This window comes from Rhineura floridana, chromosome 11 (genome assembly GCF_030035675.1).
Source record: "Rhineura floridana isolate rRhiFlo1 chromosome 11, rRhiFlo1.hap2, whole genome shotgun sequence".
Taxonomy (NCBI): Eukaryota; Metazoa; Chordata; class Lepidosauria; order Squamata; family Rhineuridae; genus Rhineura; species Rhineura floridana.
The window spans coordinates 44,809,991-44,836,521 of NC_084490.1; the positions used below are offsets into that span (position 1 = coordinate 44,809,991).

Sequence of the window (26,531 nt, forward strand, 5' to 3'; positions counted from 1 at the left end):
GCCCTGCTTTCGAAGTCAGAAAAGATGGCGCATCCATAATGGCTCTTCTTACCGCTGGGGTTAAACTGACCAGAGGAGAGAAGGACTGAAGTTACTTGAAGGTTTCATAGGGTACAGTGCTCACTCAAACCAGCACTGAATATCAGTTCCTAACTCTAGGTTATGTGGAATAATCCCCAAACAGGGAGATTACTTCACAGAGTACCTTCACTGCTGAGAAACCACATTTAGAATAGCCCAAAGGCCATCCTCTGCTATACATCGAGGCCAAAACTCACCCATATCGTCCTGCCCGAACTCAAAGAACTCAGATACAGTTGTAGTTTTTTCTTTTATAGAAGTAAGAGAAAGTTTCAGCTAAGTGCACTTCATGAATCTACCTAAGATTTATTCAGAACTAAGCATCCCTCTCTAGCTAACTAGGCACAACTTGGTGACAATAAGATGTTGACTCAGCAACTAACCCTTCCCCCATGCCCAGCTTAAGTAGTACCTGCTTGCGTGTACCCCAAGTCATTGTTGGGTGCGCACACGTAAACACAGACCCCTCCTGAGCTGGGATTGTTGAATCTCCCACCACATTTGCCTCTTGGACCGGGGCGAAGGCCGGGCCTCGGTCTCTGTCCCATCCTCTCCTTCGGCTGGGGGAGAGCTGTCCAGCAGCGGCACAGGCACTGAAAGAGGCGCCTCATCAGGCAGAGGAGCGACAGACAGGTCTGGTGGTCTCTCCAGAGGGGTGTCTGGGACTGCTGGAGGTGACCCGTCAACGTCTGGAGTGGGGGCCGCTTCATCGTCCCTCCCCTCACTGGGTCCCTCCCTGACTGAAGCATCCCAATCCAAGTCCTCCTAGCCCTCCTCTGCTCACCAGTCCACCCCCTGCTAGCATGGCTCACAACACATATGCCCGATTCACCGATTATCATGAGACTATCAGGCATGGCAGACTTCAAACCAAAAGCTCTAAGAGTCAAGCACCAATTGGAATAGGAGTGCACCATCCAGACTGCTGTTCAGAGGTAGGAACTACAAGCAGTTCAAGCCAAGATGCAAATAGACAGCCAGTTATTGGCCCTGCTGGGGCAATGCCTGGTCCCTGGGAGGGGAAGGAATTATCTGGGAGAGAGTGGGGGTCTGTTAGGAAGGAACATGCCCTGAGTGATCACTGTGGCAAACTAGCTGTGAACCCAGGTCTCCCACTGCCACCACTGTAGTGCTGTCAGTGCCCTGCACAGGGGGAAGGTACATGGTGGGTGAAACGCAGGAAGGGGATCTGGCATTGCTACTGCAGGGCTACTGTCTGCCAGATTTCCCCCTCCTTGGTGACCAGAATGAGGCTTCTGCCTCCATTTCTCCTTATAGGAATGCTTTCCAGAGCACCTGCCCCCTTTGCACTTGTGGGCATGATGCATAGAGTCACTGATCTCCAAAGAGATAAACCCTTTGACCTATGACATGAACTAGGGGAACTCAGAATGTGTGTGGGGGGGGGGGGACATCATGGCCATTGCCAGAAAATTGAGTACTCAACCCCCCGCCCCCACTTAGAGCCAGTGAAGACGCCAGCTTGGCCTCCTGGTGCCTTCTGGTAGCATGTCATTGTTGTCAGACATGTCTCCCTTGTGAATAGAGCTGTGGCGGGAGACCACTGAAGCAGCTGGAGAGCCAGAAAATGTCAGCCATGGCTGCCCTGCGCAATACAGAAAAGTGTGGGAAGCTGAGTAATGGTGTCTTGCCTTCAGTGCAACCACTGCTTGACCCCCTCTGAAAGCAAAGGTACAACTGCAGATCTACCCAGTAAGAGGCTAGATGCCCCCAAAGCAGCTGGCATGGGTAGGGGAGCTGGAAACAGTGATCCCACTCAGTATGAGGTTTGCAGAAATGTGGTCCAATGGAGCTACCAGAACAAAGACCCACAATGTCCACAAAATGGCAGCTGCACTAGCTCAGTAGCATAGTGGCCCACCAAGCTCCAAATCTGTGAAAACGGCTAGCCGGCAACAAACACACAACCAAGTAGTCAAGTCCCTCAAACATCTTCCCAAGCCTGCGGTTGCAAAGGTGGGAAAGAACAAACATAAATGGAGGAATAAAAGCAGCAGGGAAGAGTCTACTGAGAAGGACAGGACAAAAGGGGAACCTGTCAGTCAAACAGAGAGCAAGAAACAAAATGACTGAGAGATGACCGTAAAATAATAAACGAATAATAAACTAGAGGAGCAATAAGGAACAAAACACCATGCAAAATAACCAAAGATAAAAAGGATTTGAGCAAGAGCAGAAAGACCCAACCTTCATTGACCGCAAGCAGGTTTGGTCTGGAGGGCGGGATGACTCCTCTCTCTGGAGAGGAGGCAAAAGGATTTGAAGACCCTGCATGTCAAGACCAGTAGGAGGAGTCATCCCTGTTTAGGAATGTCCTCCAGCCCTATCTACAAATAGAAATTCATGGTAAGGGAACTTTCCATTTTTTGGGGCCTTGGAATCAGGTGATGCCAGAAAATCAATAATGTCCCACTATCTACTGTAAAAGCTTGCAGGATTTCTGCATACCTACATTCTAGGCAATCAGCCACACTGATGTGGAGAGAAAACACATTTCAGCCAGGCAAAAATGAGGAGTGCAGAGCAGGGCTAATGAGGGAAGACTGTGACCTAGGGGAAGTCCTGAGGGTCAGATAGAGAGGTCTGGAGGGCCACATTCTCAGTCCAGGTTTCCCACTAACTATTTTCTAATTCTTACTGTTGAGAAGGTTCTCCTAATGTTTAACTGAAATATACTGTCAGTAACAAGCCCATTAGATCTTGCCCTGCCCTCTGGGGCAGCAGAGAATACTGTAAGTCTTTACCCTCTTCTATATGACAGTCCTTCAGGGATTTGAAAATTACTGTCATGTCTCCCTTCAGTCTTCTCTTCTCCAGACTAATCTTTCCTACTTCCTTCAGTCTTTCCTTATAGGATTTTTCCCCTCTTGTGACTAGTACAGAATAAAGTGGACTTATTTTTTTCATAACTTGGAAACTATGGTTTTACTAATGTAGTCTATTTACAGTGCCTTGCAAAAGTAACCAGACCCCTGACCAATGCTCTCATATTACTCATATTACTGAATTACAAATGGTACATTGTCATTCCATTCTGTATAATATTTTATTTTGAAACACTGAAAATCAATTATTGTACGGTGTCATTGGTTTTATGTTGGGGAAAGTTTGTAAGAAACATAAAGAACTGAAACATGTTGCTTGCATAAGTATTCAACCCCTATGCTGTGGAAGCTCCCAGTTTACACAGATGAAAGAAAATGCCCTATCGAGGACACAATTACCTTACCCTTGGCCTCCACCTGTGAACCATTATAGCTGCTGTCACATTGTCAGGATAAAACCCCCACTGTTGAAGGATCATTGGTCAGGCTGTGGATCTGAAGGAAAATGAAGACCAAAGAGCATTCTACAGAAGTGAGAGATAATGTAATACAAATGCATAGATAAGGAAAAGGGTACAAAATCTATCCAAGTGTTTGGATATCCCAGTGAGCACAGTTTGATCAATAATCAGGAAGTGGAAGCTGCATCACACCACCCAGGCACTGCCAAGAAAAGGCCGTCCCTCAAAACTCGGCACTCAAACAAGAAGGAGACTTGTGAGAGAAGCCACAGAGAGGCCAACAATCACTTTGAAGGAGCTACAGAGTTCACTGACTGGGAGTGGAGTAATGGTGCACCAGTCAACCATATCAAGAGCTCTCCATAACACTGGCCTGTATGGGAGGGTAGCAAGAAAGAAGCCATTTCTCAAAAAGCACCATCTGAAAGCACATCTGGAGTTTGCCAGAAAGCATGAGAGTGCCCCAGCTGCGATGTGAGAAAAGGTTTTGTGGTCAGATAAGACCAAGATAGAGTTTTTTGGACAAAATTCAAAGCGCAAGTGTGGCGCAAACCGAAAACTGCCCATGCCTCAATACACACCATCCCTATAGTGAAGTATGGTGGTGGCAGCATCATGTTGTGGGGATGCTTCTCATCAGCAGGGACTGGGCATCTTGTTAAAATTGAAGGAAGAATGGATGCAGCAAAATACAGGGAAATACTGCAAGAGACCCTGCTTCAGTCCACTAAAAAAAGGAAGCTTGGGAGGAAATTCACTTTTCAGCAGGACAGTGATCCCAAGCACCAGGCAAAAAGCAACATTGGAATGGCTCAAGAACAAAAAGGTGAATGTCCTACAGTGGCCCAGTCAGAGTCCTGATCTCAAGCTTATTGGGAATCTGTGGTGCTCTTTGAGAATTGCAGTCCACAAGCAACGTCCAACCAACCTGAATGTTCTGGAGCGAATCTGCGAAGAAGATTGGGCCAAAATCCCTCCGTCACTGTGTACAAAGCTGGTACATACCTACCCCGAAAGACTTAAAGCTGTTATTGCAGTGAAAAGTGGCTCTACCAAATATTAATATGTCGTGATTGAATACTTGTGCAAGCAACATGTTTCAGTTTTGTATGTTTCTTACAAACATTTCCCAACATGAAACCAATGTCACCTTACAATAATTGATTTTGAGTTTCAGTGTTTCAAAACAAAATATCATACAGAATGTACCATTTGTTAATTCAGTAATATAAGAGCATTGATCAGGGGTTTGATTACTTTTGCAAGGCACTATATTTATTTATTGCATGATCATACTGCTGATTGATGTTACGTTTAGGATTGACTATAATCCTGAGATCCTTTTCATATGCAGGTGTTCCCCATACCATATCTGTGCATTTTATTTTATTTTATTGTCTAAATGCAATTTTTTGGCATTCATCTCTATTGAATTTCATTTTGTTCATTGCAGCCGAGTTTTCCATTTTGTCAAGGTCATTTTTAATTTTATATCTGTCCTATGAGGTGTTAGCTATCCCAGTTTTGTCATCTGCATATTTGATAAGGATTCCTTCTACCCCTTCATCTAAGTCATTGATTAAAATGTTAAAGCATTCCAGGGCCCAGGACAGAGCCATGCGCCAGCACACTCAAAACCTTGCTCCAGGTTTGAGTATAGTTTTCCAACCAGCTCTAGATCCACCTGGCAGTATTATCATCTCTCCTACATTTAACCAGTGCACTAACCAAAATATCATGGGGAATCTTATCAAATGTTTTGCTGAAATAAAGATAAATTATGTCCTCTGCATTGCCATAATCCACTAAGTATCAAAAAAGAGATGAATAAATGATGTCTAATCTTGACAAATCCATGCTGGGTTTTACTAATCGCTACATTGTTATCTAGATGCTTACAAACTGACTTCTTTTGCCTCTTCTAGAATACTCCCCAGTATCAAAGTCAGACTGTAATTTCCGAGATATTCTCCCCCCCCTTTTGAAGATTTGGACAACATTACCTATCTCCAATCCTGTTGCACTCACTCATTCCCCAGGATTTCTCGAAGTCCAGAGAGTTCACTGCAAGTTCCTTTAGAACCCTACGATGCAAATAATCTGGCCACAAAAACTTGAACTCATTTAAAGTAACTAGGTATTTCCTGACCAACTCCTTGTCAACTTGAACTGCAATCCAGATTTTGGTTACTAGAGTGGCAGGCAGATATGGTTCATGGAGCACATCCTACCAGGTAGGAGGTTTCCCTATGCAAGTCCCATTGAAATGACTGGGAGTTGCAAATGACCACAGGAAAAATGACTGGGAGCTGCCTGTGGGATAAATGAATCTGGCACCTCTCTTTTAGAATCTAGCTGCTGTGCTCAGGTTTCTTCCAGTCCAGTGAGAAGCCCTAAATTTTGTTCTGAGCTAGATTTCGGCCCTGGGCCAGCTTTTGAGGTAAACAGATGTCTGCAGCGACCCAATATAAAATCCTCCCATGTCAAGCGACCTTCCAATAATGCGTGCCACAGCTCACCTATGAATTAGAGGTCTCCATTTTACTAACAATAATGTATGACTCTCCGGCACTAATAATGGGGCCAAGCAATCATATACCGATAAGCCTGTGATTGATTTTGGCTTTTCTCCTCAGGCATCCATCATCCTGCCATTGATCTTCTGTGAGCGACTGGGGCTGATTAACTGCATCGCCAAAGTAGGATCAGGGTTGTTTATGAGGCGCTTGGACTGTAACTAGAACTAAGTTGGGGTTGAGGAGTAAATATTGCTAGATCAGCGTTGGCAAGGTGGGGTGTGGAGCCAGCCCTTTTCTTTAGAACAGGTAATGTCTTGCTATAGGGAAAAGGAGCTTCCTCCAGGCCCAAAGCTTAATTGGGAATTAGGATGTATTAGCCCCAGAATCTATGTTCAGTGCCAGGGCATAAGAAAAAGAGTGTTTCTGAGCATGTGTACTGCTTCTTTCCCTTGAAACTGAAGGTAGAGCTACGTGCGATGAGAAACATGGGGCAGCAAAAACAGAAGCCCGGTATTGAGTTCTCCTTGCTCCATGTGCCATAAAACTTACTCAGACTCTTAATATCGTGCTGTGTGTTTCCTCACCATTGCTTCACTTCATTGCTTCACATTAAATTTTTCACATCATTTGTATCCTGAAAGGTAGTATATATATAATTACAATAAATCAATAAAAAATAAATCATTGGTTGTCAGTGCCAAGGAAACATGCAATATGATGATGATATCAGGTCATGAGGTTAGTTTTACTACAAGTTATGGAGGAGGAAAGGGAGAACTCATAACGAGGCTGTCATTTTGGTAACAATCTCAAGTCTTTCATAACATGTAGTTCTACTGAGTAACCACAGGATATCCAGTCCCTGCATATCTGGGACTGGAGGATTTCCTTTGAGAGTGTTTATTTCAGGCACCTCTTGTTTCTAAAATTTAACCACAGTCTCTACCTCTTGGGTAGTTGACTACTGCTATGAATTCTGTCCCAACCTTCCTTCTCCCTGTGAATATTATCTGTGGCCATGTTGCAGTTTGCCTTTCCTCTCACCAATCTCATTCAAAGTTCTGCAAATTCTTTTACTTTTTCTAATGTTAACATTGTTTGCACCTGATGCAAATAGGATAAATGCTGCAATAACTAAGCCCTAAATCCCAGTGCCACCATAATTAAGAGAATATAGATTTGAATTTTTGGAAGCATATTATAGTAAGGAGAATTTGCTTGAAATCACCCCTCCATCAAATTCATTTTTCTCTTTAATTATTTGCAAGTTCAAGCCTGTTTCAATGTTGCTTTGCCACACACAGTCTGCAGGAAAGAGTTTAGTTGTAGAGTTACTGCACATGTGAACAGTAATATTTAAAGAAATTTGTTGCATGCACATCACCCAACATACACAGAAGTTCAGAGAGGTCCTGCCAACATCAGGAGCATGCTCCTGCTATTTGTGACTAGGGCTACGAATTTGGTAAGGGCCATTCAAATATAATCCCACGTGAAGCATTGCCACACATCATGTGTATTCCCCGCGCCTTCATGTGGGTAATATGTAAAAGTGGCTCTTAGCAAGCAGCACGTCTTACCATGGGTTGGCTCAGTAGCAGAGCATGTGCTATGCATAGCAAAAATCTGAGGGTCATTTCCAGATACTGGCATTTCCAGTTTTAAAAACCTCAGAGAGCAGGACAAGAAAGGACCTTGCTGAAGAGCTATCACCAGTCAGAATACACAGCACTGGGCTTAATAGACCACTGGTCTAATTTAGTATAAGGCAAATTCATAATATTTTCATGACTGCTAAGTAACTGCAACCAGCAGCTGCATATAGGCTTACCAAGAAAGAACTGAGTGGGGGATGGCTTCCCATTAGATTTGTGCCTTAGTAATATAAATACACACACACACACACACACATAGATATATAGATATAGATATACACACACAGTGCCTGCAGCCCTGAGACTGTTTCTCTCCTGCCCCTCAAAGGCATCTCAGTGGTCATCTTGGGTAGTTGCTGAGCTGTCATGCAGAACGTTCTGCAAATAGAGAAACAGTGGGGATGGGGCCAGATGGAAATTAAAAGCATGCGGCTCTGTAGCAGGGGTCTTCATTCTCTTTTCCAGCTTATGAGAGCTGCCTGCTGTTTCCTCCCAGTCTTGCTCCCCCTGCTCCCTGCTGCTACCTGCTTGCTAAGGCATTTTCTTGTGGCATGGTAGAGAGAGTCCAGACACCAAGACAGGAGGCATGCAAAGGACGCCTGTGACGCTGTAGAAAAGCAGTAAAGCAGCCACACGAGAAGGCTAAGAGTAGCCAGGAAATTTCCCTCTTGTTGCTTGTCGGCATCCTATTTTGGTTTATATGTCTTTCCCATGGGTTTATAAATTGTTTTCCCACTAGTTGGTGGACATCAGCAACATATATTCTTCTATGTCTGTAGTTGCAATCCTTCCATAGACAACTCCCCACCCCCACCCCCTGGGCAAGATTGAGCCACATGCAGCTGTTCCAGGTTTGCTGCTCTCAAGGAATTGGGAGCCAGGAGGGGATGGGTTAAAAATGTTTTTTTACTTTTAATTTTGACTTCTTTTGCATATTTTTTTAATTGGAAGGGATGCCACACCTGAATTAGCTTATGTTCTGTTCTTGAGGTCATTTTGCACACCATAGTTAATACATACCTCTTTCTGTTCATGCATCCAGTACACGTAGAAAATGGAAATGGACTGCCTTCAGGTCAATCCCGATTTATGGCAATTAAATTGGTGAAGTCCTGCAGTCCCATCCCCTACGCCACAGCTCAGTCTTAAAGCCAAAAACATTACAGTTTCCCCAAATTTTTGATACTACACATGTCGATTTCACCACTTAATACACCAATTTTATGCAATGTTTCAATGTATCTCTCTTTCATAGGAGTACCAGCACTCTTATGGATTGGGACTGAGAGTCCCCCGAAGGCCTTAACTTTTTAGCCAGGATATCATTTTATTAAGGCCTTTACCCTGGCATAGGAGAGGGTCTGGGAAAGGATTCTCTGTACATTTCCCAAAGCCCTCTGCCCCTTTAGAAACTGATCTCTACGATTGCTACCATTCAGCAACATTAAAACATGCATACTATTTAATGCAAATGAAATCTGTCACTGAAAAGCATTCTCTTTCCCATCATTAAAAGGCTTGCTCACATGATTTTTTTTGTAAAAAGACACAACTTCCAGAAGTTATTCAAACTCGGACTGTGTTGCACCTCCTGAGACAAAGACTTTGAAAGACAGAGCCCCTCCAGACATCTTTTTTATTGCAGATGCATGATTATTTATGGTTATAATGCCATTGAGGTATTCATAAGCAATCCTGCTTTCAATAGTGTTTGCACATGTTTTGGGGCAGTCATACAGCTACATTCCTGATCAGTATATATCCTGTTGCTTCCTGCTGAAATCCCGTAACTTTTTATAACTTTTTACAAATGTTCTTGTTTTTTTTTTTAATCTGTTTGTTTTATTACATTTATATCCCACTTTTCCTCCAAGGATCTCAAGTTGGTGTACATGGTTCTCCTCCATCTCTATTTGTTGCAGTATTGTCCCTCCAGACAGTACTGTAGCTCCTCCAGACAATAATGTGGTAGCATTGGGGATGGGGAAGCACCACAGAGCAACTAATAAAGTAGAATAAATCTTATTATTGTGCCAAGAACATGTTACAGAATACACCTGCAATAAAACACAAGTCTGGAAGGGCCCTCAGAGAGAGACCACTAAAAACAAGACCAACATCAGTACCTGACATCCTTGGTCAGTCGCTGGGGGCCCAGCTCTGTAGCAGGGCCTATAGCTGATACCAGCCCTGGGCCTTCCTTTTTTTAAAAAAAAATCTGGCCCATTACTCCATGCAGTGTCAGATGGCTGAATATACCCACAACTTTAATTTTCTACAAGTCCACCCCCATTGCCATAAGAACATAAGAAAAGCCTTGCTAGATCAGGCCAAAAGCCCATCTAGTCCAGCATTCTTTTCTTGTAGTGGCCAACCAGATGTCTATGGGAAGCCCACCAGCAGGACCTGAGTGCAACAGCACTCTTGCGATTCCCATCAAGTAGTATTCAGAGGTATACTACCTCTAACAATGGAGGTAAGCTACCTAGTCCCACTAACAGAGGAGGGAGGGAGGAAACCAGATGGCACTTTGCCTAGGGTCACCTCAAACCTGGAGCCAGTCATTTAATAATCATTACAGGCACCACCACCACCATTTGTACGTGACGCATTATTGAATGATTCCAAGAGGGGACTATAGTGGTCATGCTGAGACAAGAGGTGAGATGCCAGCCTCTAAGTTATGGTGTTTAGAAGTTAAAACTATCTCCCTGAAATGTGCCTGGAAAATAATGAAGCCACTATTAATGTTCAGTTGCTGTAGGATAGGCTCAATTTTCTTGATTCCCTAGATGGGAAGAGACCAGTATATCCCATGTTAACTCTGAGTGACAATGCAACAGGTCCTGTGAAACACTCTGTATGGGCCATCATGAAAGGAGGCTAAGAGCCTAGACTAATGGATACTGGTTCTGTCATGGTGAACATCTCTTGAACAGGGCCAGCCCAGACAGCTTCCTCCTTTGCCACTGTGGTCAAGTCAGCTCTGGATCACTGGATGTATATAGGTACAGAGGATCTAGTACTCACTGGAATTTGCTTTAATGTTTTCTGCTAAAGAAGTCATCTTCTCCATCGCCCCCTAGAAAAAATTCCCCCTCACTAAGCAAAGCTCAAACCTCCGGCATCAGCAGCTTATTGAGGGAAGCTGGCAAATTAGCACCTCCAGACGCAAGGCAGGGTTCACCTCGGGCCGGGGCTCTGCCAGTGCAACTTCCTCCATTTTAATAGTTTAATAAAAATTAGCATAATTAACGAACATCTGTATGATCCAGAGCGGTGCAATTTGGCACTCAGAAATGAGAGCTTAAACATTATTGCTGGGAGTTTAATGTTGTTTTAATTCTTTTTGGCACAGCAGAGGGAAATAAAGCGCCCGGCGCCGATGGTTCTCGGCTTGCGCTCATTTGCATTCCATTCTTCCTTTTTTGATTATGAGCAATCGCTGACTCCCTAGCAATTCATCAAAACCGAAATTGTTTTAAAATATCTCACGGTGCTCAGGCCAAGGCAATGCATGGAAGGTGGGTTGGGTCTCAGTCTTCACCTTTTACATCCACCCATCTGGCGCAATATTCCTTTTCTCTGTTTTTCCCCAATACCTTGGGCTTGGTACACACACACACACACACACACACACGTATCTACATCACATGATTACTCTATGCATGACTATTTTAGCAGAATGTGTGAACTGACTGAGCTGAAAAAATCATGCATGAACTGACATCAGATGATATGAAAGATGTCTGTGGCAATTAATCTGTAATGGCTCATTCGCTATGCATGTTGCTATTTGATGCTGTGTAGTCAACAAGTGATTAAAATACTTGAGTGAAACAACCCATAGCCTTTATATTGAATACCTATATATTTAATAGCCTATGTTTTGAGTGTCTGGAAACACTCTTAGCTTACAGTGTTTTGTGCCGTGTGTGTGTGTGTGTGTGTGTGTGTGTGTGTGTGTGTGTGTGCATGCATTCATGCATACGTGTGTGTGTGAGAGAGACAGAGACAGAGAGTGAGAAAGTACTCTCTAAATATGCTCAGAACTCCTATTACTTCACATATCCCTGCAGATATTTAAGGAGGAAAATGTAGGTTGGACAGCCTGCCCCGTTCACTGGTCAGTGGACCAATAGCTGCTAAGGTCATGTTGTCCCACACAGCAAGAAGTCCTCCAGTAAGGGAAGGACAATGACAGCATTACCCCACCCCCATGGCCAAGACAGAACTTCCACTAGAGCTTCTAGCTCTTCTATGAGCTGCATCAAAAAGGCTCTGTATATGGACAAGTACTATCAACAGAGTTAAGTGTTAACACTTTTTCTTAACCACTCCACTTCAGGCTGCAGGTGGAGAAATGCATGTTTGAAAAGCATGCAAAAACAAGCAAAAACCTTTCAAATTAGAAAACCGATGTATCAGACAGAAGCCTAGTCCAAACCTTTATGCTTCTTTTACATATACAGAGAGTCTTATCTATATGCATGATCATTCTATCCATAGTCTTAAGAGGCATATGAATTATAAGCTTTATGAATTGATTAGGTGATGATAAAAGCGTATTCACTAATAAATCCAGGTTGGTGATGTTTGGGACTCTTTACGAACATATTAGAGGAAATTTTCTTTTTAGTAGTAGATGTTTCCCCCCGTTTTAAATAGGTAAAATTGTAAATTATAACTTTAACCCACCCTGAGACTTGTTAATAAAGCAGGGTCTCCAAATAAATTAACGTCCCAGGCCAAGTAATGTTGGGTAATACGAGGGTTTCACATACTGCTTGGTGAATGTGAATAGTGTCCAGCTGGAGAATACGCATAGTGACCTGACAATATAAAACACCATGTTGATAAAATCATGTGCAGGTTCCTCAGCATCTTTTGGAGATTGTGCATGTTGAGTGGGCAGTATGCAAAATCCCTTTTCGTCATGCTCCTCCTTTGTACGGATTCTCTACGTCTTGTGAACGTGCACAATGGCCTGTGTTTATGCACATCCTCCATTCAGCCTGCTCATGCTCACCTCAGCATGGATGGATATGCCCTTTGCTAGTGAAATAGACAGTATCACTAATGTACTATCATTAGAAGCTCAAATGATGAAACTGAGGTTATCATACTTTGGACACAATGAGAAGACATGATTCACTAGAAAAGACAATACTGCTGGAAAAAATAGAAGGGAGAAGAAAAAGAGGAAGACCAAACAAGAGATGGATTGATTCCATAAAGGAAGCCACAGACCTGAATTTACAAGATCTGAACAGGGTAGTTTATAACAGATGCTATTGGAGGTCATTGTTTCAGAGGGTCACCATAAGTCGTAATCGACTTGAAGGCACATAACAACAAAAATAGGTGTAGCATGGGATGGGATGGGATGGGGACTTTTAAAGGTTTTTTAATCTGAACAAAGAAGTAAGCAACAGCAAGCTCACTAGAAACTCACTAAATTTAGCCACAGAAGGCAGAATCATAAAATTGGATGGAGACCCCAAGGAGTAATTGAGACCAACCCCCAGGCCCAAGACACTTGCCCTTGTAGATGTCCCACCTTCTTATTAAAAACTCTGAGAAAGGAGGTTCTGCAGCTTCCCTGGGGCAGCTTCTTCATTTTGTAAACTGCTCTGATAGCTGGGAAATTCTTCCTCATACTTAACACTGTGTAGTTTTACTCCTGCTGTATCTGTTTTATTTATTTTGGCTGCTATTGTCAATATTTATTTATTATTATTATTTATTTATTAAATTTATATACCGCCCGACTAGCAATAGCTCTGTGGGCGGTGAACATAAAATAAATAAATTACTTTTGTATTGTTTTGTAAGCAACCTTGAGCACTATTGTAGAGGAAAGGTTTAAATCAGGGTTGCCAGCCTGGTGCCTGCGGGCACCATGGCACCCACGAAAGCTTTCATTAGTGCCATTAACCAGGGGCCTCAGATTCTAAGCTTTCCTTTAAAAAAAATAAATCTCTGGCCCTCCTTGAAAGAAAATTATGAAGCAAAATGTGTGGGTACTCCTCTAAGTGATTTCTGTGAAATGAGCCAGAGTGGCAGCTCCTGCCTATCAGTGTATTTCACCAAGGAGTGAAGTCAGAGCTGTGATTGGTATGTGAGTTGTTTAGACACCAGGGAGTAGGAATTTCTGGGCTGCTAGAGCTGCTGTTTTCCCCACCCCTTTAGTGCACTTTTTCTGCTTCTGTCTTATTTTCTAGTAGTCCTTGGAATCTCTGTAGTTTGCTCTTCCTTGTTACCTAGCAACCAGGATGTATTTTGTCTGTGGTGGGTTCATCTGAGATCACATACTCTCTAACAGCTGTATCCACAATCAGGACCAACAAGTGATAGCTGACTTCCCATGGTAAGCATTAGTTTGTCCAGGGGTGGGGAGAGGGGTTAAGCAGCAATGACTGTACTCTCTCTCATTTTTTGTATGCCATAACCCCATAGCAGCCATTTTGTGCTGTGCCATTCCGCCCCGGCAGCCATTTTGTAACTGGCACCCTGAGCACTCTCAAAATTCGAAATGTGCTCCCTAGTCCAAAAAGGTGGTGACTTGTGATTTAAATTATCAGTTTGAATCTGTTTCACTGTTCAAATATCTTTAACACAATTGAATGTCCATCCAAATGGCAGGAGAGGGTTGTGACAGGGATGGCCCATGAATGTTCAGATTGTTGTCACTAAAAAGAGAAGAATCACGCCTAGCAATGCCCCTTGCTAACCTCACAGAATTGCATTGCTTCTCCCTTTTATACCTCTGTCATCAGGGGCCAGTGGTAATGATAGGAAAGATCACCCTTACATCTTTTGTATGGCCTAGTGTGTGCCTTGACACAGCAAAGCTGGCATATAGGGCAGGAGTCAGCATCCAGCATCTTCAGGTAGATCCCAGAGACCCAGTATCCCACAGGGGGCACTGCTGATGTTTGCCCTGGTACTCTTTCACTAGCAGTAGTCCAGCAGCTAAAAAAAACCAAAACTTTTTCTTGTCACCAGAGGTAGAGGCACAAGTAGCAGTGGCCTTTGTCCACTGCACCAAAGTTTTGCCTTTTTTACTGCTACCATAGCAGCACAGCAAAATGTATCTGCAGCCTCTACCCATCATTTTGGTTTTTCTCATAATGCCCCAAAGCTAAGTTGGGGTGGGGAGAAAACACTGATACCTCCTCAGTACAGATGGAGGCTGCCAACACCTGTGCTTATAAAAAGTTATTTAAAAATTATGAAACTCCTGGACCATGAAGAAACATCAGAGAAAGGCCAATGTAGGAGAGGGTCCACCATGGGCAGTCAGCCAAAGGTTCCCTACAAATTGGAGCTTGTCCTGCTGGTATATGTAAGTTATGGTCTGCAACCAGAGTATCTGAAGATTCACCTTCTCCCATATATACCCACTTGCTCAGGTCTTCATTGGAGGCTCTGCTTTGGGTGCTCTTTTCATCAGAGATAAACAGACAGCAATCCTGAACTGGAACTTCTCTGTTTTGGCACCCAGGCTGTGGAATTCCCTCCTTAAAGATGTTCCCCTGGCCCTCAGCCTCTTCTCTTTCCAGCCGCAAGTTAAAAGTAGTTTTATTTGGTGAAGCATTTGTGAAGGGAGGAGTACAAAGGCATTTGGGCTACTGCTTTAGTGCTGCTTTGTTCTCACCAGTTTATTTTATATTTTAGTCATGTAACAGTTGTATTTTTATTGTCTGCCTCTACTAAAAGTATCAAAGTGGCAAACAAAAAATGACATAAAATTAAATTGTAGTAAATAAATTAGCATAATAATCCATATAGCTGCTTTCAATGTGTGTACTTTGCATTTTGGGGCACAATCCATTAAGCTCTTTGGCACATAATATCTACTGTGTTGCAATAAATCCCACCATCATCTAGAATAAGGTGCATGGGTATTCCTTTTACAGTGACATCCGGAGGGTTCAGACTGCTTGTGTTTTGAATACAAGGAGCCTACATGTGGCTCCATCACTGTGAAGAGTGCACATGTGGCCCCCTGTAGCAGAACACCAGTGAGCACCTGTCTGCTATGTAGTGCAGGTTACTCAAGTTGACTGCAGAGTTGCAGCCACCACTGCCCAAATCTGACATCATCTTCACAGATAATTCTGGGACATAAGCCAATTTAGAGGTGGAAACTGAGGCCACTGAGCAGCTGGTGGCCACAGAGCAGGGACAGAGTGAAAGATGTTGTTGGGACCACCTAATATGGGGAAAAAAGACAAGCACCCAGTTATATCAGGCCCAGGTTTGGGAAGGAGTTGGGGAAACTCACAAGAGCAGATGGGGACCTCCAATTTCTCTGCTATCTACATCTGCCTAAGAACAGGCCACCAGTAGCCCCCCACCCCAGGCCCAGATTGCAGCAGAACAAACATAGATACAGCATATAAGCCTCCTTAGTTCACATGGGCTAGGAAGCTGCAAGAGGGAGCAACAAAAAAATCTGGTACTGCTGACTTTAAAAAACAAAGAGAGGGGCATATTTTGCTTGGACCTGTTTACATAAGCACAGGGAGAACATAAGCAGAGATTGCAGTGAAATTGTTGTTGTTGTTGTTGTTATTAACCTAATATTTAAAAATTTATAATAAATCATTCTTAAAACAACACTGCAAGACTGGCCAGTATTATTTTCCCCATATTGCAAATAGTATAAAGGAGGCTGTGTATTTTTGGTGTATTAAGGATCTGGGAATGAATAAAAATGCTTCAGACGTTAACAGTTGGAACAACTAGGGTAAGGGAAAACAGTGTGCGTAGGAAGTTCTGTGGCTGAGGCAGGAAGCTAAGCCCATTACATCAAGACCCGTCATCCAGCCATTTCACTTAATACTGTCCTTTACTTTACTTCCAGGAGTATAACATGTATGGCTGGTGGGTCGGAGAGCTGAACAGCATAGTGGGAATTGTCCCAAAGGACTATCTTGTACCTGCCTATGATGTGGAAGAAAGATGAACAGCAGGTAAAACAAGACTGAGCTCATGTTGTTGGGGAAGGACAAGAGGGAAGGCAATGACTGTGGGGGATTTCCTTCAGGGTTGATCACCTACCACAGGGCAATTTTCCTATGCAAGCCCAAATCCCACATCATGCTCATGCACAGCTGTTACTCACTTCAGTGGGGCTGATGCAGTAGAACATTCCAGTGAATTTGCCACATTAGATAGGATTAAATATTATTTATACCTGCTTTTCTATTACAGAAATACTCAAAGCAGCTTACAATGAAGAACAAAAATACAATGTAAAACAATATAAAATAATGAATACAATATAAAATATAAATTACATATTGGATACAATAACAACAAAACAATAACAATACAATAATAACAATTATAGTCCAGATGATGTTCCCCTTGCTATCTTTAGCAGAACAGAAGATCCAAGACTCCATCCCTGATCCCCCATAAGACCTCCCCAAAATTCTGTCCTCAGCCCAATATCCACCCCAAAAGCAGCCATCCAAGGCGCTAATGCTGTACATGGTCTCCCTCAAGCAGCTCTGGACATTCCTTGGTTATCAAGCGGTGTCACCTCCATTTCATACTCCAGCTGCTTGCCCTCAGCTGAGGGCTGCAGGACAAGAGGCCTTTTCATGCCTTTATCAGGCACCAGCTTAAATACTACACCTGGGGAGGCAAAAAAACCAACCAATCTTCAGTCAAGGAATCAGCTGCATCTTCTTCCATTCAAGCACACACCAGCCCCACCTTCAGATCAAGACGTGGCTTAGATCTTTCTGTTTCAACACCAAACTACATGTTACATTAACAAAAAAAATAGCAGCCAAGCTGCTATTTCAAATCAATTTGAACCGGGACCTCAGCACAGATGGAGGTGTGGTTTAACCCTTTCCTCTGCAGTGTGATTCCACTTAAGTTCCCTCCCGCACACAACCTGCTATTTGCCCAAAGAGAGAATATGCTAGCTAGCTGCCTATTTATTTGTTTGTTTGTTTATTCATTCATTCATTCATTCTCTCTCTCTCTCTCTCTCTCTCTCTCTCTCTCTCTCTCATGCACACATACACACACTACTCCATCCATGCAACAGTCCTGATTCAGACTAGGGGCTCTGCAGCTGCTATTTAAAGAAATGGACAAATTCAAATATACATTTAACATGTAGTTTGGTCCTCCACAGTCTGTTGCCCTTAATTGCACCTGAAATCCATCACCTGAGGTGGCTGTCTTATTTTCCTCATGGCAAGGTAAAATAGGAATACACAGCAGAACATGCAGTCTATATGAAGGAACCATACTTTGGCTCCTTATGCTTCCCCATTTGCTTGCTAAAGCCATTAATACTTAATCAGAGTCTCCCCGTAGACTCTAGGTACCTTACAAAACAATCCAACTCATGGGAAGTCGAGCGAAGAGGTGTTGGTGGAGGAGGAGCTGGCGGGAAGCTCCGCAGCATCCATATGCTCTTCAGGAGCCAGTGGGCTGGTGAAATGTCAGCTCAGCCGGGAGCTGCACACATAAACAGAAAAGAAAAAGGCGGTTCTCACAAAATACCCCTACTGGCAAGTAAGCACTCCCCTTTTCCTTCCATTATAATTATTTCCTTAGAGTGACCTTTATCTCAGTGTAAGTGGCTGTGGAAATTTTAGAAATTTTAGAATGTGAGGTGAAAGCTGCTCTTAAAATACTTGGAAGAAACAAATCACCAGGAACAGATGGCATACCAATAGAGTTGCTACAAGCTACTGAGAAGGAATCTGTCTATATTTTGACAAAAAATTGTCAACAAATATGGAAAACTGAACAATGGCCCACAGACTGGAAGCGTTCAATATACATCCCAATTCCAAAGAAACGGGATCCCTGGGAATGCAGTAATTATCGAACTATTGACTTAATATCCCATGCAAGTAAAGTAATGCTCAAGATTCTACAACAAAGACTGTTACCATATATGGAGTGAGAAGTGCCAGATGTGCAAGCTGGATTTAGAAAGAGAAGAGGTACCAGAGATCATATCACAAAAATACATTGGATAATGGAATGGACCAAGGAATTTCAGAAGGATATCACCCTGTGCTTTATAGATTGCAGCAAAGCCTTTGATTGTGTAGATCATGAAAAACTATAGAATGCCTTAAAAGAAATTGGGGTGCCACAGCATCTGATTGTTCTGATGCGCAACCTATACTCTGCACAAGAGGCTACTGTAAAGACAGAATATGGAGAAACCAATTGGTTACCAATCGGAAAGGGTGTGAGACAGGGGTGTATTTTATCACCCTACTTATTTAATCTATATGCAGAACGTATCATACAGAAGCGGGATTGGACCAAGATGAAGGAGATGTGAAAACTGGAGGGAGAAATATCAGTAATTTTAAGATATGCAGACAATATCCTACTTTTAGCTGAAACCAGTAATGTTTTGAAACGAATGCTGATAAAAGTCAAAGAGGAAAGCACAAAACCAGGACTACAGCTGAACGTCAAGAAGACTAAAATAATGACAACAGAAGATTTATTATTGTTGTTGTTGTTGTTGTTGTTATATTTATTAGTCACTGTTTTTCCAGAAAGGAACTCAAAGCGACTTACAAAAAAAGCCTGTACTCGAAATGGCTTACAACAAAAGCAAACAACATTTATTTATTTATTCATTCATTCATTCATTTTTATTATTTGATTTATATCCCGCCCTTCCTCCCAGCAGGAGCCCAGGGCAGCAAACAGAAACGCTAAAAACACTTTAAAACATCATAAAAACAGACCTTAAAATACATTAAAACAAAACAACGTTAAAAACATTTTTTTAAAAGGCTTTAAAAACATCTTGTAAAAAAGGGTTAAAAACATATTATTAAAGAAAACATATTAAAAGCAATTCTAACACAGACGTAGACTGTTACAATTACAAAAACAATTTGTTACAATTACAAAAACAATTTAATAATAAAATAATACAACAGCAGTAATGAAACAACAAATGCCACAGCAACACAAAAACCATTTCAATACTATAAATATAACATTACAATCTTAAACAGGTCACATTACACCACTTGGCAATATGGCAAAAATAAAAGAAAATTAAGACAGTTTCAGCTTGGCTCCTAGAAACACCCCACTCATGATGTTACTCCCAGTCTCACTCCTTTTAGCAGCAGCGGCTCCCGTGAGACGGCTGCTGTGGTAGCCGCCATGTTGCTCCTTTCCAGCTCTCCTGATTTCTGTAACTTTAAAGTTGACAAGGACATTGAACTTGTTAAAGATTATCAATACCTTGGCACAGTCATTAATGAAAATGGAGACTATAGTCAAGAAATCAGAAGAAGGCTAGGACTGGGGAGGGCAGCTATGAGAGAACTAGAAAAGATCCTCAAATGCAAAGATGTATCACTGAACACTAAAGTCAGGATCATTCAGACCATGGTATTCCAAATCTCTATGTATGGATGTGAAAGTTGGACAGTGAAAAAAGTGGATAAGAGAAAAATCAACTGATTTGAAATGTGGTGTTGGAGGAGAGCTTTGCACATACCGTGGACTGCGAAAAGGACAAATAATTGGATGTTAGAACAAATTAAACCAGAACTATCACTAGAAGCTCAAATGATGAAACTGAGGTTATCATACTTTGGACACATAATAAGAAGACATGATTCCCTAAAAAAGACAATAATGCTGGGAAAAACAGAAGGGAGTAGAAAAAGAGGAAGACCAAACAAGAGATGGGTTGATTCTATAAAGGAAGCCACAGACCTGAACTTACAAGATCTGAACAGGGTAGTTCATGACAGATGCTATTGGAGGTTGCTGATTCATAGGGTCACCATAGGTCGTAATCAACTTGAAGGCACACAACAACAACAACAACAACTGTGGCCTGGATTGGGACCCGTAGGATCGTTCTGAATTGATGTTGCATGTCCCCTCCCCTCAGTCCCTCCTTTGACATGACCCCAACATGCCCCTTTTTTGAGCCTTACACCGGCTTCCACCAGCACCCCTTTTGCCAGGCTGGGCTTTCCTGGCAGACTCCTGGCTGAGCTGGCAGGGTCCTGGCTCCACTGTGGCTGAGCCAGGGCAAGGGACTTCTGCCAGTGGAGCCCAGCAGAGCTGGGACCCTGCTGACTCAGCTGGGGATCCACTACATCCAACTCCCCACAGTCTGGCATAAATTCAAGTTGGATTACACCTTTTGAGTTAAATGAACTGCGTTTAAGAGGATTGAAACATAGAGTGTGATTTTAATCAACTACCAGGAGGTGGTGCTATTACTTAATTGTGTAGTAGGAAATACACTAATTAACAAAGGTGGCTCAGTGAGAAGGGATGCCCTAAAACAGTGGACATTTGGCAATGAGAGAATGGATGGAAGCTCAACAGTTGCTCATCTGTATTCTGTAGTTAATCTGGTTCTAAAGATCCTTAAATCTCTAGACACTGATGAGATGTAGGAATATTATATGGTTTATTCCCAGTTATACAGGGAGAGCAATTTTATTTCCCTTTGCAAATACTTATTTTATCTAGGCAGAGATTAACTGTTGGCTAGTGAACTGAGAATTAGTCGCCTTTCTGTTCTGCCTGATGAAGAACATTGTGCAACTCCAACAGATAGCACATTGTCACAGCAGTAAAAGCACCTTCCACTGGCTAAGAATTCAGCTCCTGTTGACTAATGAGAGAGGGACTGTATGAACTTTGTCTTGGGACCTCTGCTCTACAGATATGACTACAAGGGTGACCATGTAGTTGCGGGTTGTTGAGGATTACACTTGTGTGGCAACCCTGCCCACTAGTTGGAAAGCTCACTCCCAAATCCCAGATATGCGGAGACTGCCAATAGTAAAAGAAAGGTATTTCACCCATGCTCAAAGAAACTTGCATCTTTATTATATGTGACACATTCTGGGGCTGAACCCTGGCAATAAAAAGAAATTCTGAGGCTGTGTCCCAGTGAGATGTGGCTCAAATTGAACAGTGTGTAGGGAGACCCATCCCCTTGCATTTGTTGGGAGTAAAGCACTAATGCATGTTATAAGTTACTTGAACTGTGTGGGGGGGGGCAATAGACAGGAAGGCAATGTATTCTTCCTTCTGCTGATTCCTCCTCTAAAGTGTTTGTTCTTTTTGCAGGCTTTGTCCTTCCCTTCCTCCCTTCTCTTCCTGTCTTTGTTCTCAATTAGTTAGTAATGGCTCCCCGAGTGGAAGCCTCGTGGCTGCTTCAGCATGTATGACTTTACCTCTGTAGTAATAAACCTTAAGTTTTTTTATTCTTTCAACTACCAGTCTGAACAGACCAGTTATTTCTGCACTCAGTTGCAATATAAAGATCAAGAACTCTAACAGCATTATTATTCTCCAGCCCAGGAGCAGGCTGGGTGTTTGAAACATTAACACAGGGTTTGTTAAAAAGGCATTGCAAGCAATATCTCTTCTTGGTTTTTTACCATCAACCTGGATTAAATCTGGAGGAATATTGTCTCTGGCTCCATCTTCTGGCCTCTCCTTTCTGCTGGAGCAAGTCAGGAAGTCCCCACACTAGGAGAAAGCATTGAGATTCGTAGAGGTGAATTTTGACTTAGCAATGAAATGGAATTCAATAAGATCAAATAATGTTGGGGTGGGGGGAGCCCATTTATACAAGGCAGGACTAGGGGAGGAATAAGTGGTTAGGCAGATATTTTAAAAATAATTTTATTGAATGGGTGGCTATCCTGTGGCATGGATGCCACAAATGGAACATAGTAGGGTCTCCTGGATGGATGCAAGAGGCTCTGTGGACCTGACTGTGGCATGGGGTCAGGTCTGCTTTCCTGCCTACTTTCCATCTCATTAGAAGTAGAGGCAAGGCCACCTCAAGAGATGGCAATAGGGTGCACTGCAGGTGGCATAAGGCTGTAGAGTATACTACAATAGGATTCTGAAATACTTTGGACTATCTGAGGTACTCTTGTCCAAAAAAATGGCCACCACTGTTTAAGTAACAACAAGGCTGGTTGTAGGTTTCCTTAGACCTGGGCACAAGATCCTGTCCCAGTAAAAGTACACCACATTGTCACTTTCTAGATCCTTAATCCATCCTTCCTCTGATCTCCCGAGTCCTGAGAAAGGAGCAAGCAGGTGAGCAGCTTTTGTGCTAGAACAAAAGTGGTCCCAACAGGGTACTCGTGTAGTGGGGTGGGCCTACTGTCTGAATGTAACAGAGCATTGTCTTGAGGCAGGGTTGCATTTCTTCAGCAAGAGCACACCACTCATGTCACTTCCACAACCCTTAATCTACCCTCCCTGCTGGTTTCCTAAATGCCAATAATGGTGGATTAGAAATCATGCCCAGTCTGGGCCTCATTTAGGTAGGCCCTTTAAACATGTATGAGCCCTGGGCAAACTGTTCAACATTCCTTGTGCTGGGGCCTTCTGGTAAATGATTGTCTGCATTCACTGTAAGTTTTTCAGTTCCAAGGGGAAATTGCATTTTTCATTTGCAACTTCATCCCCCTGGAGGCTTTCTTTGTATGACTTGAACTTTCCAAGCAGGACCTATTTTGTGATCCAAGAACAAAGATAAATCCAGCATCCTAAGGGTGGTCACAATGTGTTATTTATGTATAGCACAAGCCCATTTTTGCAGTCTGTGTTTCAGACATACATACCAGCATGCCCAGGACCTTTGCAGGGCATATAATGGGCACAACAGTCCCAGATCTCACAAATGGAGGGGTCCACATCAAAGTTTATGAACAGTCCAGTCCAGGTAAGAATAACAAGGAAGGGGGACCTCAAATTAACATTCAGTCCCCAGGCTTCTGAAGAGTCTTGAAAATATCTTGAACAAGTCCTAGGGTGAAGGCAGACATCACCACTAGAACTATAGAGTCACTCTGGAAGTGTCCTCATTTTATTCAACCTAGCACTGAGCTCTAGGGGTAGTGGTTGAGGGAGTTAATAGTTCTGCCATTTTGCAACAGAAACCATATGTGAATAGTACTGATTGACCTATATATGCCTATAATGTAGTTTTTTAAAAAAGAATCCTCAGAGCAGATTCCACTTTAACAAAAGCTTCCTTCTTTATTAATAAGGCAACAAATGAACAGAGAAACATGTTTTTGACACTAAAAAAACTATAATGCAGACAGCCCACCTGAAGCATGAGGGGAGAGGTAAGGCTGACAGATGAGCCAGCGTTTGATCTGCTGGCATGTCTGTCTGTCATTCAAATAGCAGACCTGTGAAGAATCTGGGCTCATCTTTTGGCTGAGGGACTCACTGGGACTTCTCTATATCTTCACCCCCAGTTTTTTGGTTGTCTATAACTTCAGCATACTTGGGCACACTGAATTCTTGAAGTGTGGAGATCTGTAACAACCCTTCTGGAAGCCAAAGTGGGGTAAAAAGTTAATAATAAATAAATAAAATAAAACTCCAACCTATTAGTTCATGGGTAGCTAACAGTTTTCTGGCTGAGGGTTATATTGATCCATGGTCAACCCTCTGGGGGCTGCATGTCAGAGTAGACATGGCCAAAATGTAAACATGCATGTGGTGAGAATTTTATTTCTCAAGGTTGCCTTCCAAACGATTTTTCCATCTGCTGTTCTACACTATTTTAAACCATTTTAACCATACATTATTAATTATTAAATGTATGATTTTTTTATTGAAAATTTTAAACAACAGATTTTGGGGAAGTTCTGAGAGGGCCACAAGAACTTTTTTGGCATCACAGAATCACAGCAGGAATCCCACAAGAGCAGTCAGAATTAATATATATAAAGATACACACACACATATCCATTCAAGTTTTGGAGGGCTGCAAAAAATCACACAATATTACAGTGGGGGACCTATTAGAGCAGTCAGTTAAATTTTTGTTAGATTTTTAATTTTTAATTTTTTGTTTTTTTAAAAAACACAGCACAGGGAGGTCTTGGGGAGCAACAAAAAACCTTTTGGGGGGCTGGCTTTGGGGTCTGGGTTTGCTACCCCTGTATTAGCCATTATATTTTCATAGTTTTCCTCCCAAATAAACACCTTCACACTTACTTTGTGTTCACTCCTAGATAACCTGGATCTCATCTCTTCCCATCCCTTTGCTTTGCTGATGCACCAGAAAAACTTCCTAGAATCCTCTTTGCTATTCTGAAGAAATATATGTGTGCCACAAGACATCCTCAGTCAACATTCAATCTGCTGCAGAGGCATGGTCCTCTCCATCGTTCCTTCGGTCTTTTCCAAACTGAGCTATGGTATTTCATATCCTAGACTTTTGCTGTAGTACTTTTTTTCCATTTAGCACACACTCTTGTTCTGGAGTGTTGATCACAGGAGAAGCTGGGCAGATATGCCATATACATGAGAAGAACTGCCAAGTGGATTTGGGGGGGAAACTTGATTCTGCAGAACGCTCTGGGGGAAGGATGTTTTGACAATATTTCAAAATAAATATTTCTATCATTCCCTGATTGGAAAGTGTTTATTGTGCTGAAGGTTTTTATGTGTGTTTTTTATCAGCTAGTCAAGTTTTATTGTTTTATCCAAAGGCCATAACATCCAGTACAGATATAACCCAAATTCCAAATAAAAGTAATGAGCAGGACTAAAGAGATTCCATTTAGAGCAGAGAAATTTGGATAATATTCATACTTAAAATATTAAGTGTAATTATATAAAATATAGTTAAGAGAAATGTAAGTACTTATAAAGGTTAAAAAACAACTGGGTAACAAAAGAAATTAGTGTTGCATCAGAAGTGGGAATGCATTTTAGAAATCTGGCAGATACATTCACATTCACACACACAAACACACACTCCTGTAAAGCAGGCCTACAGACCTTGTGACCCCACCCCAGCTGAACACAGCTCACAGGCTTGACTGACCTCTGATTTTTTCTGTCCCAGAAAGGTAGCAGCAAAGACAAAATGTTTATTAAGCCCCAGGTCAGCTGTCATACATTGCTTCTAGGCTTTGTCCACCTGGATAAGTAACAAGTAAAACAGACATGCTGTAAATGTAGCAATACTAAATAAAGAAAAAAATCCGCCTGACTTGCAAAGTGCTGGTAAGTTTTTGGACCCCATTTTGTTTTAAGATCTTTGTGTTTTCTCGAAAATTTGATGAAAGCCAGAACTGATCTGCCTCATCTTTACTAATCCAGTGTAAAATACTGTTGAAGACAATTCCTAGCCAGGGCACATCTTCTAAACTGAGAGATACTGGGCTTCAAACTTGCCTAAACTTGAGCCCATATGCTTTGCATAGGAGCCCTTTGCCTATGGATGGAATGTGTCTGCACTTACTTAGTGGTAAAAGAAATGAAGTCTAAGTTCTGTTTTGCATGCAGAAGGTCCCAGGTTCAATCCCCAGCATTTCTAGTTAGGGCTGGGAGAAACTTCAGTCTGAAACCCTGGAGAGATGCTAGCAGTCAGTGTAGACAATATTGAGCTAGATGGACCCAATGGTCTAACTCAGTATAAGGCAGCTTCTTATGTTCAGAGGCACTATACGTGTTTTTCTTATTGTTGCCCCAGAACTGTTTGTTGTTCTTTCATGTGTTTCAAGGCCAAGCCATAATAGTAAATAAATGCAAGCTGTGATGAGCCTTGGCTCAGAATAAACCTTGTATCTAACACCACATCTTGGGTGAGTACATGTCACATATGTCATGGATGGAAGGTTGCCCTGCCTACACCTGGATCTCTGGGATGATAAAAGTGGCAGAGCCCTCTGTGACGCCCTTCCCTGGTTCTCCCTGTCAGGTTCCCACCTGCTTGTGGCTACTGCCTTTCACTAGGCACCATCAGGGATACCACCAGTCCGGGCCGTCCTTTATATGGTTTCTCACTCCGCTCTAGCACAGATCTCACTAGATCCCCCTGCTAGGCAGCACCACCAGTCACGTCCTATAACCAATGCTCCCAGAGACTTTGCCTAAGTCTCTCTCTAGCTGGTTACTTTTGTGACTGCGTGCTTATGC

At 42.5% G+C, this 26,531-nt stretch overlaps 1 protein-coding gene across 7 annotated transcripts in view; it reads left to right on the forward strand.

Moving 5' to 3' along the window:
• Nucleotides 1-24,977, forward strand: part of SKAP1 (src kinase associated phosphoprotein 1) — a 523,306-nt gene extending 498,329 nt beyond the window's left edge. For all 7 annotated transcript variants that reach the window (XM_061589928.1, XM_061589927.1, XM_061589930.1 and 4 more), the window contains 2 exons: nt 16,435-16,543; nt 24,617-24,977. In XM_061589928.1, coding sequence (XP_061445912.1) covers nt 16,435-16,536 — 102 coding nt within the window. In that variant the 3' untranslated portion in view covers nt 16,537-16,543; nt 24,617-24,977. The remainder of the gene's footprint in view (nt 1-16,434; nt 16,544-24,616) is intronic.
• The last annotated feature ends 1,554 nt before the right edge of the window (nt 24,978-26,531 follow it).